A 15,954-nucleotide genomic window follows, 5' to 3' on the forward strand; every position below is an offset into this window, starting at 1 on the left:
TGTGGATGTAAGGAAAGTACATCAGTGTGGGCCCCGCAGTTAGGGATCCGAAACCGCCTCTGGCCAAACAGCGCCCCTTCCGCACTAACACAAAAGGAAAAAATTGGAGAGGACAGGGAGAAAAAGAAAAAAAGAAAACAAATAAGGGTTAGGGCTTACCTTGCTACAGCAGAGAGAGGGAAGGAGACGCTGAGAGAGAGAGAGAGAGGGAAGGAAACGCTGAGGGACAAGGAGACGCTGAGAGAGAGAGAGAGAGAGAGAGAGAGGGAAGGCAACGCCGAGAGAGGGACAAGGAGACGCTGAGAGAGAGAGAGAGAGAGAGAGAGAGAGAGAGAGAGAGAGAGAGAGAGAGAGAGAGAGAGAGAGAGAGAGAGAGAGAGAGAGACGCTGAGAGAGGGAGTTCCTCCAAACACATGCTTTCTTTCTCTTGAAATCCTGACGTTTCTGAAACTCTAGGTCAAGAATTTCAGCTGCTCCCAGTCAGAGGTTCTCTTCTCCCAACGATTGGTTCTATCCTATCAGAGCCATGGTACGCATCATCGTCCAGCCTTCTTCCTCTTTTCTGCAGATTTCCTTTTATTTTTTAAGAACTTTTGATTTTTATACTATTTCGGTTGTTTTCAATGAACGGTGTGGATTTGGGGCTTATAGATATCATGCGGTTTTGAAATTGTAGCAGCCTGCGGAATTTTTATGAAGAGATCCTCTCCATCTCTCTCCATTTTTATTATATCTAGAAAGAAATGCATTTTTCTCTTTTTTTGAAGATCTATTTTGGTTTATGATTCATTGGGCGCTGTTTGGTAGATGCGTAAAAATGAGTTCATGTCATTTTAGTTAACTGTACTTATTTATTGGAGATATTGATCTCTAACACATAACGAGTTCATGTTAATTGTAATTATGTATTAGAGATTATGATCTCTAATACATAATTTCTGTTACTAATATGAGATGTATGTATTTTTAGACATCTACCAAACAAAGCCCTTTTTTTTTCTTTTTGAAGAGTGAAGTCAGTTGATATGCTTGCCTGTGCATGTACGGGTATGAGAGTGCATGTGGGTAGATTTTATAACAAATTCAATTTAGGAAGTCGTGGATATGCTTGGCTGTGCATGTACGGGTGTGAGTATATTGAGGAAGTCATTGATATAATTATGCATGCATGTACGGGCAGGCGGGCATGTGTGTGTGACTTAAGGAAGTCTATTTGTAAAAAAAAAATTAATATTATATATATGCAGTTTCCCCTTTTCTTTTGAAAGATATATATGTTGTTTTCATTTGATAAATGTTGATGAAATTATTGACTAATTTGAAAATACATATTTTTTCTATCAAGAGGTCTTTAGAAACAGGTGAATAATCTCACGTTAGGAAAGTTTGTAAATAACCCTGTTAGCTATCCACAGCCTTGGCTTGGGTAACTGGTCGTTGGACTTTCTCCAAGCAATCTTGGGAATTCTTGTTTCAAACGGCTGCCAAAACAGAAATAAAGATGACCATAGGCTTATTGGAGAGTTACCTGTCTAAGCTTAGAAATGAAACCATCTGTGTCATTCCAACTTCATTTGACCTTGAAGTAGGGTGCCAGCAAAGTATTGAAACATACTGATTACTTGGGTTTTGTGCCCACTGTAATAGAGAAAGAAACTAATTGATTGGATCCTCACGTGGATGTTTTAAGTCCACTTTAAAGCACACTTTCTTCTTTTTTTCTTGTTACTTTTCCTACACACGTTGCATTAAGGGGGTGTTTGATTTTTCAAACCCTCTTGTAAACACCCATAAATAGATACTGATTATTTACCTTTGTAATTTCAGCAACATTCCCAATGTGACATTGACAGGCATGACTTTTGAACTCTAAACCCAAGGTTAAAATGTAAAAACGGTGGGGCCCAGCATGATGTTTGTGACTTATCCATCCTATCCATCCCTTCTGCAAGATCATTTTATGGCATGAGCTGAAAAATGAGGCAAATCCAAAGCTCAAGTGGACCACACCACAGCAAACAGTGGGATTTGAACGCCATACGTTGAAAACATTTTGTGGGCCCCAAAAGTTTTGGATTAAGCTGATATTTGTGTTTTCCTTTCATCCATGTCTCTATGCCCTTATGAACAGGTTAGATGACAAACAAACATCAATGTGGGCCCTAGGAAGGAAATAACTTTCAGCAGTGGACATCTTAGGATCACTGTTTCCTGTGTTGTGGTCCACGTGAGCTTCAGATCTTCCTTATTTTTTGGCTCATGCCCTAAATTGTTCTGATAAAACAGATGGATGGCATGGATAAGTCAACATACATCATGGTGGGGTCCACAAATTTAAGTCAGCCCTTTCCCTACCGATTTTTGAAGAGGAAATACTCACTGATCTCTATATCTTGGCAAACATTCATAAAAAGTAACAATGATTTTTTTTGGAGCATTTGAAAAAAAAAAGGATGGTTCTTCAACTATATCCATGGAGTTAGAGATTTGCCTTAATGGAAATAAGGATGGTTCTTCAACCTTTTTCTATGCCTAAACTATAATTGATCTGCTAGCTTGCCTCAGATATGTGATGAACTGGCCAAACCTATTACTCATGACCTTCAACATCATCATTGAATAAACTGGATCTCCAAGACCGCAAATATCTACTTAATCATACCATTTGAAACTCCTTCCATATAATGCAATTTCCTTATGCAAGGACATTATATTAATGGCAATCATCCCTCAGATAACATTTGGTCATGTATCTTACTTTGTAACTTGTTGTCATGTGGCACAGGCTTCAAAGATTCTTGCCAACTTGATCGTGATGGGCTCTGGAATATTGGCAAGGGCTCTAGTTCAAGCATACCGTCAAGCACTTGCAAGTAAGTTCTGTTTTATTTCACTGCCTGTCTTATTGGGATAAAGGTTATGAAGGAACATATTTTTCTGGCACATGAACATGTGCATGCTTGTATGTGCGCAACATATCATGTCAGATAGAATACAATACCACTGCCAGGACCAGTTATTTATTATCTTATTCTAAAAGGTCTTGCTGTAAAAGCTCTGTAAATGTTAACGGATTCATTGAAATAACATTTTAAAAAAAAGTTTTTTGTTTTTTGTTTTTTTATTTACCTTTGTTTCTTTTCCTTTCTATTATATATATATATATATATATATATATATATATAAAAGCCAAGCTAGAACTTGAGACTTCAATGTTGAAACATACCATGTCTACCGTTGAGCTACAAGCTTGAACCCAAAAGACTGAGGGGTTATTTGGATGCTTGTAATTTTTTAAGTTGTAAACACATTACACCTGAAAAGAGTTTCAGGCGCAATCGGTTTACATGGTGTTCCGTTTGGCATTTAAGCTAGAACCTGAGACTTCAATGTTGAAACATACCTTGTCTACCATTGAGCTACTAGCTTGAACCCAAAAGACTATAAGGGGTTGTTTGGATGCTTGTAATTTTTGAAGTTGTAAACACATTACACCTGAAAAGAGTTTCAGGCGCAATCGGTTTACATGGTGTTCCCGTTTGGCATTTAAGTGTAAACAGATTATGTGTTTGGCTAGCCTATAAAGTGTTTACAATGAGTAAAGTAGGCATTCATACAAGAGAGCTTGGGTGGCGAACCTTCCAAAATCTGCAAATCACATGAGAAAGACTTGATTTTTTTTCCTTAGGGCCCTAAGAGAGCATTAAAGCATGAACACACTAAACGGATCGGATGTCTTCCACCCACAACAATGGGCCCCAAATGCAATCTAGAAGTTTTTAATGGTGGACGCTCAATCCTTCCCTCATGTGGTCCATTTGATAATGGATGAGCTGTTTTTTCAGGGCCCCAAGAGAGCATCAAGGGAAGTACATGATGGATGGATTGGATGTACCATACACATTATGGTGGGCCCCACATATCATGAGTGTATATTAACTATTGTGTTCCAACATGTATAATGCCTTTTTAGCTGTAAAGACTTGTAATCTGAAACATGACTTTTTACCAGGTTTCAGATTACAGCTTTTAGCTGTAATCTGTTTACAACCTGTAAAGCCTTGCAAATACATGAATCCAAACAGCCCTTGTAATCGGATTACCTGTAATCCCTTTACAACATAAGGACTTTACAGGCATCCAAATGACCCCTAAAGTGTTACCTTTTAACAAGAAAAGTTAGTAGAATGCAACGAATGTTGGAAGTAAAAATCATAAAACTGAATATTAGTCGCATGTTATAAATGGGATACTTGTAACGTCATATGTATCAATATCCTGGACTTTTGAGAAATGAATAGTCATATCTTCATTCTTGTGTATGTCTCCATGCCAGTATCCGTATCTGGGTATATTGCTATGTGGTTGCTGTAGGAATTAATAATTTCTTGGCTCTGAGCTGGCCTTGTGCCAATGCATCACCTGCTGTTTTGCACATGCAAGTGCACACATTAGCACACAATCTGGGACTTTAGCTTTTTGCATTATAATTGCAGATGCATCAAAAACTGGTGTTGCACAAGAAACAATACAAAATACAGTACACAGAGCAAGCAAAATCATGACCGAACAAGAAGCAAGGCAGATTTTAGGGGTCACTGAGGCATCATCTTGGGAAGAAATCGTGAAGGTTGTTTCCTTTTTTCATTGCTGGTTTAATTATGCTTTGCACAATTGCCTATATTTAGACTCCATGAGCAGTTGAATAGTCTCTTATAGGATCATGTTTTAATGACCGTGAATACATGCATTCACACAAAAATATGCTGCTGCTTTTATATTCCTGCTATTTGGAATATTGTTGCTTCCTATTCGATTGACTACTGGTAGAAAGCTAGCCGAATTGAGTTGATTGAAAATCAGGTTGAGCTGATGGGGTTAACTTGATTTTTTTTTCCTCCATTAAAACCTGAGAAAACTCAATTCAGTTCTCAGAAATCTGTATAATATTTTTCCAGATCAGCTGAACTCTTGTGGCTTGTTAAATTTGAATTTAACAGCTAGATCAACTGCTTGAGTTGGATTCTGAATTTTGAAATCTGCTAAACATATGCAAGACCTTTTCAATTGGCATTTATGCAGAAATATGATACGCTGTTTGAGAGGAATGCCAAGAATGGGAGTTTTTACCTTCAGTCAAAGGTTCACAAGGCTAAGGAATGTTTAGAAGCTGCACACCAAGGGAAAGGACAGGGAACGGGTTGAAAATCTGGTAGGAATATTTGATTCCTCTCACACTCAAATATACATTTTGCTGATTTAATATATCTTTGATCCTTTTTTATAATTACTATTCATCATCCAGAATAATATATATATATATATGATGTCTTTGAATCCATTTTATTCTAGTAGTGGAAAATGGGGTCTAATGATTTGTCTTTAAGGTGAGCGAATCTAGTTGCATCGTGTCTCCATCCTACCTAAACTTCAATCTCCATCTTTTGTAGTCCCTGTTACCTAGAAAGTAGCTTTAGGTGTTTACTTTCGGTGGCGTTTTGGTTATTATATGAATGTTGGTGTCTGAAGTTTTATGTGATTGTTTCATACCAATCAAACTGCAGCGGAAATTTTATATGGCAGCTCTAATACAAGCCGTGCTTTATGGGAAATGTTGGCTGGTTAAGGAACAACATGCTGATAGGATGAGCGTAGTTGAAATAAGGATGCTAAGATGGATGAGTGACAATACGAGGAAGGATAGAATTTGAAATGAATGCATTTGAGGGAACATAGGAGTAGCACTGATAGGTAATGAGATGAGGGAAAGTAGAGTTATATGGTTTGTCCATGGGCAAAGGAAACCAAGAACTGCATCGATTAGGAGTGATTTGGTTCAAGATGATGGCTCTAAAAGTTCCAGGGGAAGGCCCAAAAGGACATCACGGAGGTAGTAAGAAAAGACCTGAGGATTTATGGTTTAACTAAAGATATGGCCTGTGACAGAGTGGAATGGCGAAATAAGACCGCGTAGCTGACTCCAGTTAGTTGGGATAAGGTGTAAATGATGATGATATTAATGTTGGACTCTTGAGTAAAAAATTCTAGGCAGGGTAAGCAAGATATGATGTCTAGGTGAATGGATGGTGTCAACAAGGAGATCTAGGCACTGAAGATAGAACCTTTTCAAAGCAAGATGGTTTCAAGCTGGAGGAACAAGCTTTGATGGTTTCTAGCTGCTTCATTGTGGATCAATCAGTTAATAAGAGGTTGCTAATTGAAGAGGTACCACGCTACGAAGTTGTGTGGGTGCACAGTCATAGAGTCATGAAAATTTTCCCTCTACTTGAGGGGAAGATGACAGTTGAATTCAACCAGTGGAAAATGACAAGGAAGCTCACTAAGGGGGGTTAGTTTCAAAGAGCAGTAAGCTTAAGATGGACAAGTTGTAGGATTGCTTCTCTTACAAGAATACTTGTCAAAATTTATATATATATATATATATATATATATATAGAGAGAGAGAGAGAGAGAGAGAGAGAGAGAGAGAGAGAGAGAGAGAGAGAGAGGCATGCTCACCTACACACGTGCATACCTTTGCACACGTGTCATTTGCCCAAAATCCAAATGGTCCATGTGGGGAGCGGATTTGATACTGAACACTTTAGTAGCCAAAAGGCTACTGAAGTGGCGTGGCAAACCGCCATTGGTTGAATACCAACAGGCTGTTCTCTTGCAATGAATGCTCCTCCGTTGGAGATCTGTTAGCCGATCTTTTTCCGTTTCAAAACCGTCAATTTAGATCTCATACACATGTTTCATATTTATATGTGTGCTCGCGAATGTATATATGCTGCTCTACATGCGTGTGGACATAATATCCTCATTCCTTGTGTGTGGAGAACTGAGGCCCCTGCATTGGCAATCCAGACCGTTGATTAACGGGCCACCACCATGAATGGGGGTTCCCTAGAAGACCTTAACATTGAACTATCTTAACCCTTCTATCAATGACCTAAAAATAGATGGCTAAGAAGAAAACACGTCTCATTTGAATCAAAAGTCTCAATCTACGAATTGACAGCAAATTGTCTTTCTATTATGCATATCAACGGTGTGGATCCTCACCCGTGAGCCCACTTTTCCATATCAACGCCGTGTATCTTCTGCTCAGTGTATCTACCTTTACATGCATGCATGCCAATATTCACCGTCCAAATCATTTCTCTATGGACCATTCAAGCTCTCTTAACAATCTAGTCCGATCAGTATGATTTTTCAGAGATGATCTAGCCATAGTGGGATTCATGATTTGGACGGTCTGAAATTGGTGTGGATGTATGCGGCGTGTATGACTGATGAGCTACAATAGTACAATGATTTGCGACAAACGCACGTTGTAAGGAGGTTGTTTGAATTAGGTGATTGATAGAAGGCAAGAACCATATCCCAATGGATGGAGTATAAGCTGGAAATTATATAGTTCTTGACCGTCCAAATCATATCCCTGTGGATGGAGCATATCTTAGAAATCACACAATCAAACTCTCTTAACAATTTGGTCTGAGCAATGAGACTTTTGAGAGATGATATAGAATGGTGGATCAATGATTTGGACGGTCTAGGATTGGCATCGAGTGGGTAATGTTGATGGCAAGAAGGAGAGGGAGGGTAAGAAAATTGAGAGAAGGAAAAAAAAAAACTTGAAAATGGAGTTTACCCACGTATGGTCGAGTGCGTGCACGGCCGAAACGGAGAAAGATCGGCTAACGGATCTCCAACGGAGGAGCATTCATTGCAAGGGAACAGCTGTTGGTATTCAACCAATGGCGTTTTGCCACGTCACTTCAGTATCCAATCCACTCCCGTCCATGTGATGCGGCACCCCATGAAACTCCCAGGGGCCAATTTTCACCCTGATTCAAAACTCTGGTGGGCCATAACAAAGAGAGATGCAAATCAAGGGAGGAAACTGTTTTCTTTTGCCATGGCCTACCAAAGTTTTTGATCAGAGTAAAAGTTGAGCCCGGAGGGTTTCATGGGCTGCTACATCATGTGGACCATTCAGATTTTGGGCTTGCATCACGTGTAATGAGTTCTTACGAGAACTCGTGAGAACTGGTGTACAGCTGGGCATTGGGCTATATAACCACACACGTGTGTGTGTGTGTGTGTGTGTATAGAGAGAGAGAGAGAGAGAGAGAGAGAGAGGAATGCTCACCTTCTTACATGAGCACCGTTGCACACGTGTCATGGGCACAAAATTTGAGCGGTCCATGCAATGTGGCATCCCTTGAAACCTCACAAGCCCATTTTTTAGCCCGATCCAAAACTCTAGTAGGCCATAGCAAAGAGAAATGCAAATCAAGGGAGGAAACTGTTTCCTTTTGTCATGGCCCACCGGAGTTTATATGGGGCTTAAAGTTGGGCTTGTGAGGTTTCAAGGGGTGCCGCATCATGTGGACTGTTCAGATTTTGTGCCCATGACACATGTGTAAAGGTGCGCACATATGCTCACGTAAGAAGGTGCGTAGGTGAGCATTCGTCTCTCTCTCTCTCTCTCTCTATATATATATATATAGAGAGAGAGAGAGAGAGAGAGAGAGAGAGAGAGAGAGAGGAATGCTCACCTGTGCACCAGTTCTCATGAGAACTTTTTGAGAACTCGTCTCCCTTGATATGAGTGCAAGATTTAAGCCGTCCATGTGATACAACATCCCATGAAACCTCCAAGTCCCAACTTTTACCCTGATTCAAAACTTTGGTGGGTCATGGCAAAAGAGAGGCAAATCAATGGAGGCAACTGTTTCATTTTTCCATGGCCCACCAAAGTTTTGACTCGGGATAAAAAGTTGGGCCCTGGGGGTTTCATGGGGTGCTGCATCATGTGGATGGTTCAGATCCTGCACTCATATCAAAGTAGATGAGTTCTCAAAAAGTTCTCATGAGAACTGGTGTGCAGGTGAGCATTCCTCTCTCTCTCTCTCTCTCTCTATATATATATATATATATATTATGTGGCCAAGATGGTGTAAAAAGGCGATGTTGTTGCTACCCTATTAATTGGGAGGGAAGGGTTTACAAGCTAAAAGCAATTTGTAACATGAAAATAATCATGGTTGGGAAGGAAGTGGAGTTTATACTGTGAACGAAGGGATCGCTAGCTTGGCTATCTTAACTTCACTAATCATCACTATGATGATTGGGAGAAAGCTTATATGCTCGATTTAAGCACCATGGTTACAAGGTGGTGGCAACTAAACATGCTTTTCGCTGAACGAAGGCAATGGGGTTTTTGTTAGAAAAATCCTAAAAAGGAAAAAAAAAAAAAAAAAAAAAAAGGGAAAAATGATTTTATGAGAAAATCTTGGACTTATCTACATCTGGAATATGATCTCTGACCGTATGGATTGAGGGCAAAATTGCCAACAGTTCATTTGTTTAATTTTTTGAATCAATGGAGTTGAGCATTGTGGTTTTCATTTGTTGTGTGTATTACGTGCAACCCGTCAAATAGGTGGACCCCCACTACGATGATCATACAACCAAAATATCAGGTTGATCCAACCCGTCCAATAGGTGGACCCCCACCCAAGTCATGGATTCGCTTAATTTTTAAGCTTGTGGCCCACCATGGAATGGTGCATCTGATTGATGGGATAGATGTTCGACACACATCATGGTGGGGCCCACACAACTCGACCTCAGGGAAGTTCCCATGAGGTCGACCTCATAGTACCATTTCCCATATGTTTATATAGTGAAATGCTTAGCTGGGAACCGGTTCTCACTAGAACTCGTGAGAACTTTTTGAGAACTCGTACGTAATATGAGCACAGAATTTGAATGATCCACGTGATGCAGCACCCCATGAAATGTCCAGGGCGCAACTTTTACCTTGATCCAAAACATTGGTGGGCCATGGCAAAAGGAAACCGTTTCCTCCCTTGATTTGCCTCTCTTTGCTATCTCCCACAAAAGTTTTGGATTAGGTTGAAAGTTGGGCCCTGGGGTTTCATGGGGTGCCACATCACATGGACCGTTTGTCATGAGCAAAGGTGAGCATTACTCCACACACACACACAAAAGTCTGATGTCTAGCATAAGTTTCATCTACTTAAGTGGGAAGAGATATGGAAGCCAATAGATGGAGTTGTGGGTATTAGAGTGTTGGAATCTATGAATGTGGCCTTGCTAGGGAAGTGGTTGTGGAGAGAGGTGATAGCATCCAAATATGGAGTCTAGATGGGAGGTTGGGAGGTAAAGGGAAGTTCGATTTATAGAGCATCAGGCATATGGAAGGATATTACTTCAATAGCTCCTTCGTTTAAGGAAGGGGTGGCTTTCTCATTTGGTGATGGGAATTGTATTTGATTTTGGGAGGATACTTGGTGTGAGGATATACCACTGGAGGTTGACTTCTCAAGGCTTGCAAGGTTAGCTCCAACAAAAACATAATAGTAGCTTGTTGTTTCTTAATAATTAATGAGAGGTGTTTGGTGCCTCCCCTGTTTTTGGGATTTATTCAGTGAGGAAGCGGATGATATCGCTAGGCTACTACAACAACTATATAATATTCATCAGTGTTTTAAATAGATGTAGCGTGTTGGGTAGTCGGTGGAAAGTGGAACAAATGGGACAAGGCGCCAAGGGCATAGTGATCTCCTCCACACATGGGAGTTTTTCAACAATCAAGCAGCTTCTTCAGAAGGTACGGAGCTTGCCCCTAATAGTCGCCTAGTTCTGGGTGGTTCATAATCTAAGGTAGCATAGATGCAAGTTCCTGCCAAGCTGGTTAGGCTCAATGCATTTACGAATTTCCTACAACTTCACTATCCATTCCTTGGGGAGTTGGTGGAAAGTGGAACAATCGGACAAGGCGCCAATGGCATCCAATATTGTGGCCATTTTTGTTTAGGGCTTGTTTGTATTCATGGAAAGCAAGGGAAAGGAAATAGTGTTTCCCATGAAACTCACTTTTTGTTGTTTGTGGGAAACACTATTTCCCACTTTCTATTTTTGCTAGAAAATACATTTAAATACATAAATGTATTTTCTTACCTCCACCCTTAAGAAACGCATTTTCAGACAATGGGAGGAAAATGAGTTTCTCAAAGGTTAAAGCCCAAATAGACCACCATTTATGTACGATCGCCTCACATGTGTCACATGTGCCACATTGTGCCAAATGAGACATTGTCCATCTTTGGTCATGCCCCACACGCGCCACTATGCCACATGTGTCACCATCCATCTTATATTCTGCCCCACGTGTAAAGATCCTTCAATGTGCTAATGTGCCACATGTCATCATCCATCTTCTCCTGCGCCCCACGTGCTATTGTGCATGTAACGTAATTCATCTTACTTGTGCCCCACATATGCAAAGCACTCCACATGCACCAATGTGCCACACGTGCCATTGTCCACTTTCAATCCTCTAAATATGCCACATGCCAATGGTGCCAATGTGCACAAGAGCTGTCATTTAGCTTTAGTGCCCACATATCAAATGTACCAATGTTTCTTGTGCCACATGCCACGGAACAATTTCAAGTACCTCACATGTACCATGCGTGCCACAATTCAGCTTCAACTACCTACATATGCCGTGCATGCCACATGTGCTACTGTTCATCTCTAAGCACACCACGTGTCACATGCACTAATCTGGCACATGCTAGTGACTAAAATTTTTTTTCTAAGAATTTTTTGTTTTGTTTTGCCAAATAGGAATTTAAAAATAGATCTTAAATTTCTGCGAAAATCTTGTTGAAAAACAAATGAGCGAAACGATATATCTTTTCCCACCGTTTCCTGGAAAATAAGGTTTCCCAAGAAACATTATTTACGTGTCATGCTTTTCATGAATCCAAACAGGCCCTTAAAGAGAGCTTTTTTCCCACATGATGTCACATGTCCTGGACCATGACCTATAAGTAAGCATACAAAAGACCAGATGAGTTCACCATCTCTCAGTTTCAGAGTGACAAGATTCCTTTTTATGGATAACTTCAAATTTTGTTAGAAGAGGAAAAGAAGAAGAGAAAAAAAAAACAGTGAAAGACAGATACAAAGTACATACATCGGTTTCAGAATAAAAAAATGGAAGTGCCTAGTTGCCTTCAAAAAAAAAAAGAAAGGAAAACAAGAGGTAGTTCCTACCACCTTGCCAGTTGATTCTCATGTGGGAAAAGTCTAAGAGTTGGATTCCCGAAGTATGGTGATTCTTTATCCTTCCATGAGGATATGCTTGGATTGAAATCATGATTCATTCCCACCCAACTTATGTATTAAAGTAACTGGATTTCTTGTTCCTTGTGGTTATCTGCTAGTGAATCTTAGGAACATACTTGTTGTTTGATAGAATATTGAATATTATTAAGAGAGAAAGCAAAGCATTTTGGAAACACATTGCTGGGACACATGATTGCGATGTAAGGCCAGATGCATAGAGCTAGGTCTGAGAGTATGCTAAGGGCTTATTGGGATGGCATTATAGAATCAAATTGTAATTAGTCTGATTAAGTGGAATAACCAAATCGTAGAGAATGAAACTTTCTTAAGCAATGGGGTGGAGATTTAGACTAGAGAAACACCTCCGTTGGAGGTGAGTCATTCTATAAAAATATGGCACCATCAACAGAGGATGGAATCTGAGGCCAACATGGAACGCCCCTACTTCAAAAATATGGAAGGGCATTCGGTCTATGGGGGATCAGTCCAAGAGTAATGGGAAAATGCTATTCAATGGGCTCGGATTCGTGGTGAAGCAGGCAACAATATGTGGTTTTGGGAGGACGAGGGGATTGGCCATGGCTTTCTAGCAAGTAGATTCTCAGGTTTATACAACTAGTTAGCAGCAGGAATATCACATTCAGTGACTGTATGGACAGATCTGGGGGCAGCTATGTGATCCATAACCCTTGGAAGGAATTCAAAGGAGGAAAATGAAAAACTATCAACCGGTGTTGTGCCTGTTGGAGGAAGCTTATCTCATTCCTGATGAAGAATTCAGAATTTGGAAAAGGGGGCCTTCAGGTTCATGCTTAGCAAGATGTGCTTTTGGTGCCTCCAGGACTGAACTTCATTCCTGTTTGTGGGACGGTTGTGGTAGTTGTGTGTTCCCCTGGGAGGAGTTGCTCTTGTTTGGTTGGTGGTTCTCAGCAAAGTTCTCGCAGTGGACAAGCCTCAGAGTAGGGGCATCACCATCCAAAATAGGTGTGTTATGTGCAGGGTGGATGGGAAACTGGTAACCCTTTATTCATGCATTGTTCAGTTGCCAACTATCTGTTGGAAGCGATCTTTCTCATGAAGTGGGCCTTGAGGCAGTCCGTTGGGGAGGAGTAGCTAGAAGAATAATGGCTTGTATCAGAAGGCCTGTGGAGTCTTCTCCCTTTTGCTAATTGTTATGAAATCTGGAGAGAGGAATAATCGGATACTTAGGGGCGTTGAAATCTCAGAGAAGTGCTCATCAATAAGATAGAATGCTCTATTTTGGCATAAGCCTCAAATTCCAGCCTCTTCAAGGAGCAGCCAGTGGATATTATGGAGGAATATGTCCAGCTTTGACCCCTGGTACTCTCAGGTCAGGTGGACCATCTCCCCAGGTGCGTGGAAACTCAATTTCAGTGGCATTTCAGCTTGAAGTGTCCTCATCAATTGTGCAACTAAGACCAATCCACCCACCCTGCCATTTCACCCATAAAGGGGAAGTCAGTAGGGTTGTGGAAGTCAGCTGGAGTGGCCCATTGGGCTCTTCTGTCGAGCCCACCAAGGGCTGCGCCTCGGCTTATATTTGACAACACTTTCTACCAGTCAGGAATGAAGCCAGGCCATTTATATCTGCAATGGGCAGTGGTGGCCTTTACCTTCAGGTCTGTGTCGCATACATTTCACCACTGAACTTTAAATGGGCAGAGATTGGGCTGATCTTGGCCATTGCCAGAACCTTAACCGGCAGCCTTAACGGTCATGTAAAAAGACAAAAGTGAAAATGCGATGAAACTCCAGAACAGGATGGAGTTTCTGAACAAAAAGTCACATTTCTGAAATTGTTTGAGCCCAATCATTTTATGGTCATGTTCCTAGTATAGAGGGACCTCAAGCTATGGTTATCTGTTCTGTATATTATCAAATGTTTCTTACTTTGGTTCTTGACAGTGATGATTCCTCATTTTCGTCTCACAGGAACCAAGCAAGACTATCAACATCTTTGAGTCTTTGGTTGCGGTGTTGTTGTTCATGTCCCTTCATGATGAAAGGACTACCCAACCCCTCAAGCTCATTTCTTCTTCTTCTTCTTCTTTTTCTTTTTTAAATCTTCTTTGGCGATTGGCGTTCCCTGGATCAGAAAGGCTATAATTGCTAATATCCTGTCACAAAGAACATGCAACTTGAATACATGACATCAAGTGGGCGGGACTGAATAACCAAGGCAGCATTACATGATGCAGCTAAATCCTTGATTAGAGATCTACTTTGTTTTGGAAATTATATGTTTTGTTTAGAATGAGTATGCTAATAAGATGTGCTGCTTTTAGCATTTGACAGTTATATGAGGACGTTGTGTCAGTCAAGTCTTTTTGCAATGGGAAGTTGTATGATTACTCAGGCAGCTGTATGACACTTGATACATAGGCACCTATACATGTGGCATACATTAACTCCAATGAAACCAACTAAACCAGATTTTGCCTGAACAATCATAACCTCTTGCATTATAGTGAGCTTTGGTGGTTAACATTTGGGATTGGCTGACTCATTCACGGTGAAACTATGAGACAAGTAGCACAGAGTCTGCACTCACAGAAGTACCTTATTTATTTATTTATTTTTATTTACACACACCACAGTGGGATTTGTACTCAGAATCCATGACCTCGTGTTGAAACTCTTGTGAGTCTACCACTGAGGCATGAGTAAGCACTTGGCCTGTGACAAATAGCTTTCCTCATTAAGGAAAGGACCATTTATTATGTGGTTAAGATAGTCTAATCAAAGTAAATTTCAGTTAAAGAGTTCAATCAATGGCTGATCCTACAGGATGTATGGTTCAGATCATCATTAACATTTTTTTTTTTCCGTGTTTGTTGGAGGTTTGAAAATGTCATTGTTAATTGGAATTGTTGCCGTGGCGTGCCACCACACGAATGGATGATGTATCTGGACAATGAGATGTGCATTCATGGTCCGTGTTCAATTGGTAAGAAATGCTGAGTTGATCAAAAGATGATGGATTTCAGGTTATGATGGTCCACCATATCACTGCTTTTGAATGGCTAAGACACGTTGCCATGTGTAATGTGGAGATGATGGACACGAGCAAGGTTCCATCTCCAGAAAGGCTTGCAAAACCTCTCACAAGGAGAGTTGCTGAGTGCGTTCGAAAAGTTGGGACTTTGGAAATTCTACAAAGGAGCGTAATCCCAAAATCACATGTTATATTTACTCTGCGCCAGTGCTGCTGAAATAGCGAGGCCAGGAGCCGAACGCGTCTTCAACTGGCTCAAAAGCCTGCCCTATGCATGGAAGGAACATTTACAAAAAATAAAATTAAAAGAAAATATTAAAAGTAAAATCTGAAAAAAAAAGAAAAGAAGGTGGGTAGGAAGACTTAAAAGGGTCTGGTCCTACAAACCTCACAGATGTTGCAAACGGCATTCCACGATGATCGTGGAATATGGAGACCGGGTTTCATGTTTGTCACCATGTGGTTGTTTAAATGGCCAGTATACCCTTATCCATAGCTCAAGTGGTAGACTGAGTGAAGATGCCCTCGTTTCTCAACGCTGAGGTCTTGGTATTATGGATTCCCTGGTGGGGGTGGCTATCTTTCCTCTCTCACTCAATTGCTTCCTTTATGCTTTGGTCGCAACTCATTCCATCATCTCTCTCTCTCTCTCTCTCTCTCTCTCTCTCTCTCTCTCTCTGTTTGGGCCCAAATGCTGATATGATTGCATCCCCGTTCATCAACTTGCAACATATACTAGAAACTTTGTGAAGGCTCACATT

General features: G+C 40.7%; 1 protein-coding gene across 2 annotated transcripts; it reads left to right on the forward strand.

Moving 5' to 3' along the window:
• The first annotated feature begins 334 nt into the window (after nucleotides 1-334).
• Nucleotides 335-14,563, forward strand: LOC131243377 (mitochondrial import inner membrane translocase subunit PAM16 like 2-like). Of its 2 annotated transcripts, XM_058242701.1 has the most exons (5): nucleotides 335-529; nucleotides 2,786-2,873; nucleotides 4,497-4,630; nucleotides 5,083-5,212; nucleotides 14,131-14,514. In XM_058242701.1, the coding sequence occupies exons 1-4, from the start codon at nucleotides 527-529 to the stop codon at nucleotides 5,203-5,205; spliced, it is 348 nt and encodes a 115-aa protein (XP_058098684.1). In that variant the 5' UTR covers nucleotides 335-526; the 3' UTR covers nucleotides 5,206-5,212; nucleotides 14,131-14,514. The 2 variants fall into 2 exon arrangements, with proteins under 2 accessions (XP_058098684.1, XP_058098683.1); XM_058242700.1 differs by lacking the exon at nucleotides 5,083-5,212 and having other exon boundaries at nucleotides 14,131-14,563.
• The last annotated feature ends 1,391 nt before the right edge of the window (nucleotides 14,564-15,954 follow it).

The sequence above is a fragment of the Magnolia sinica genome, chromosome 4 (genome assembly GCF_029962835.1).
Source record: "Magnolia sinica isolate HGM2019 chromosome 4, MsV1, whole genome shotgun sequence".
Classification (NCBI taxonomy): Eukaryota; Viridiplantae; Streptophyta; class Magnoliopsida; order Magnoliales; family Magnoliaceae; genus Magnolia; species Magnolia sinica.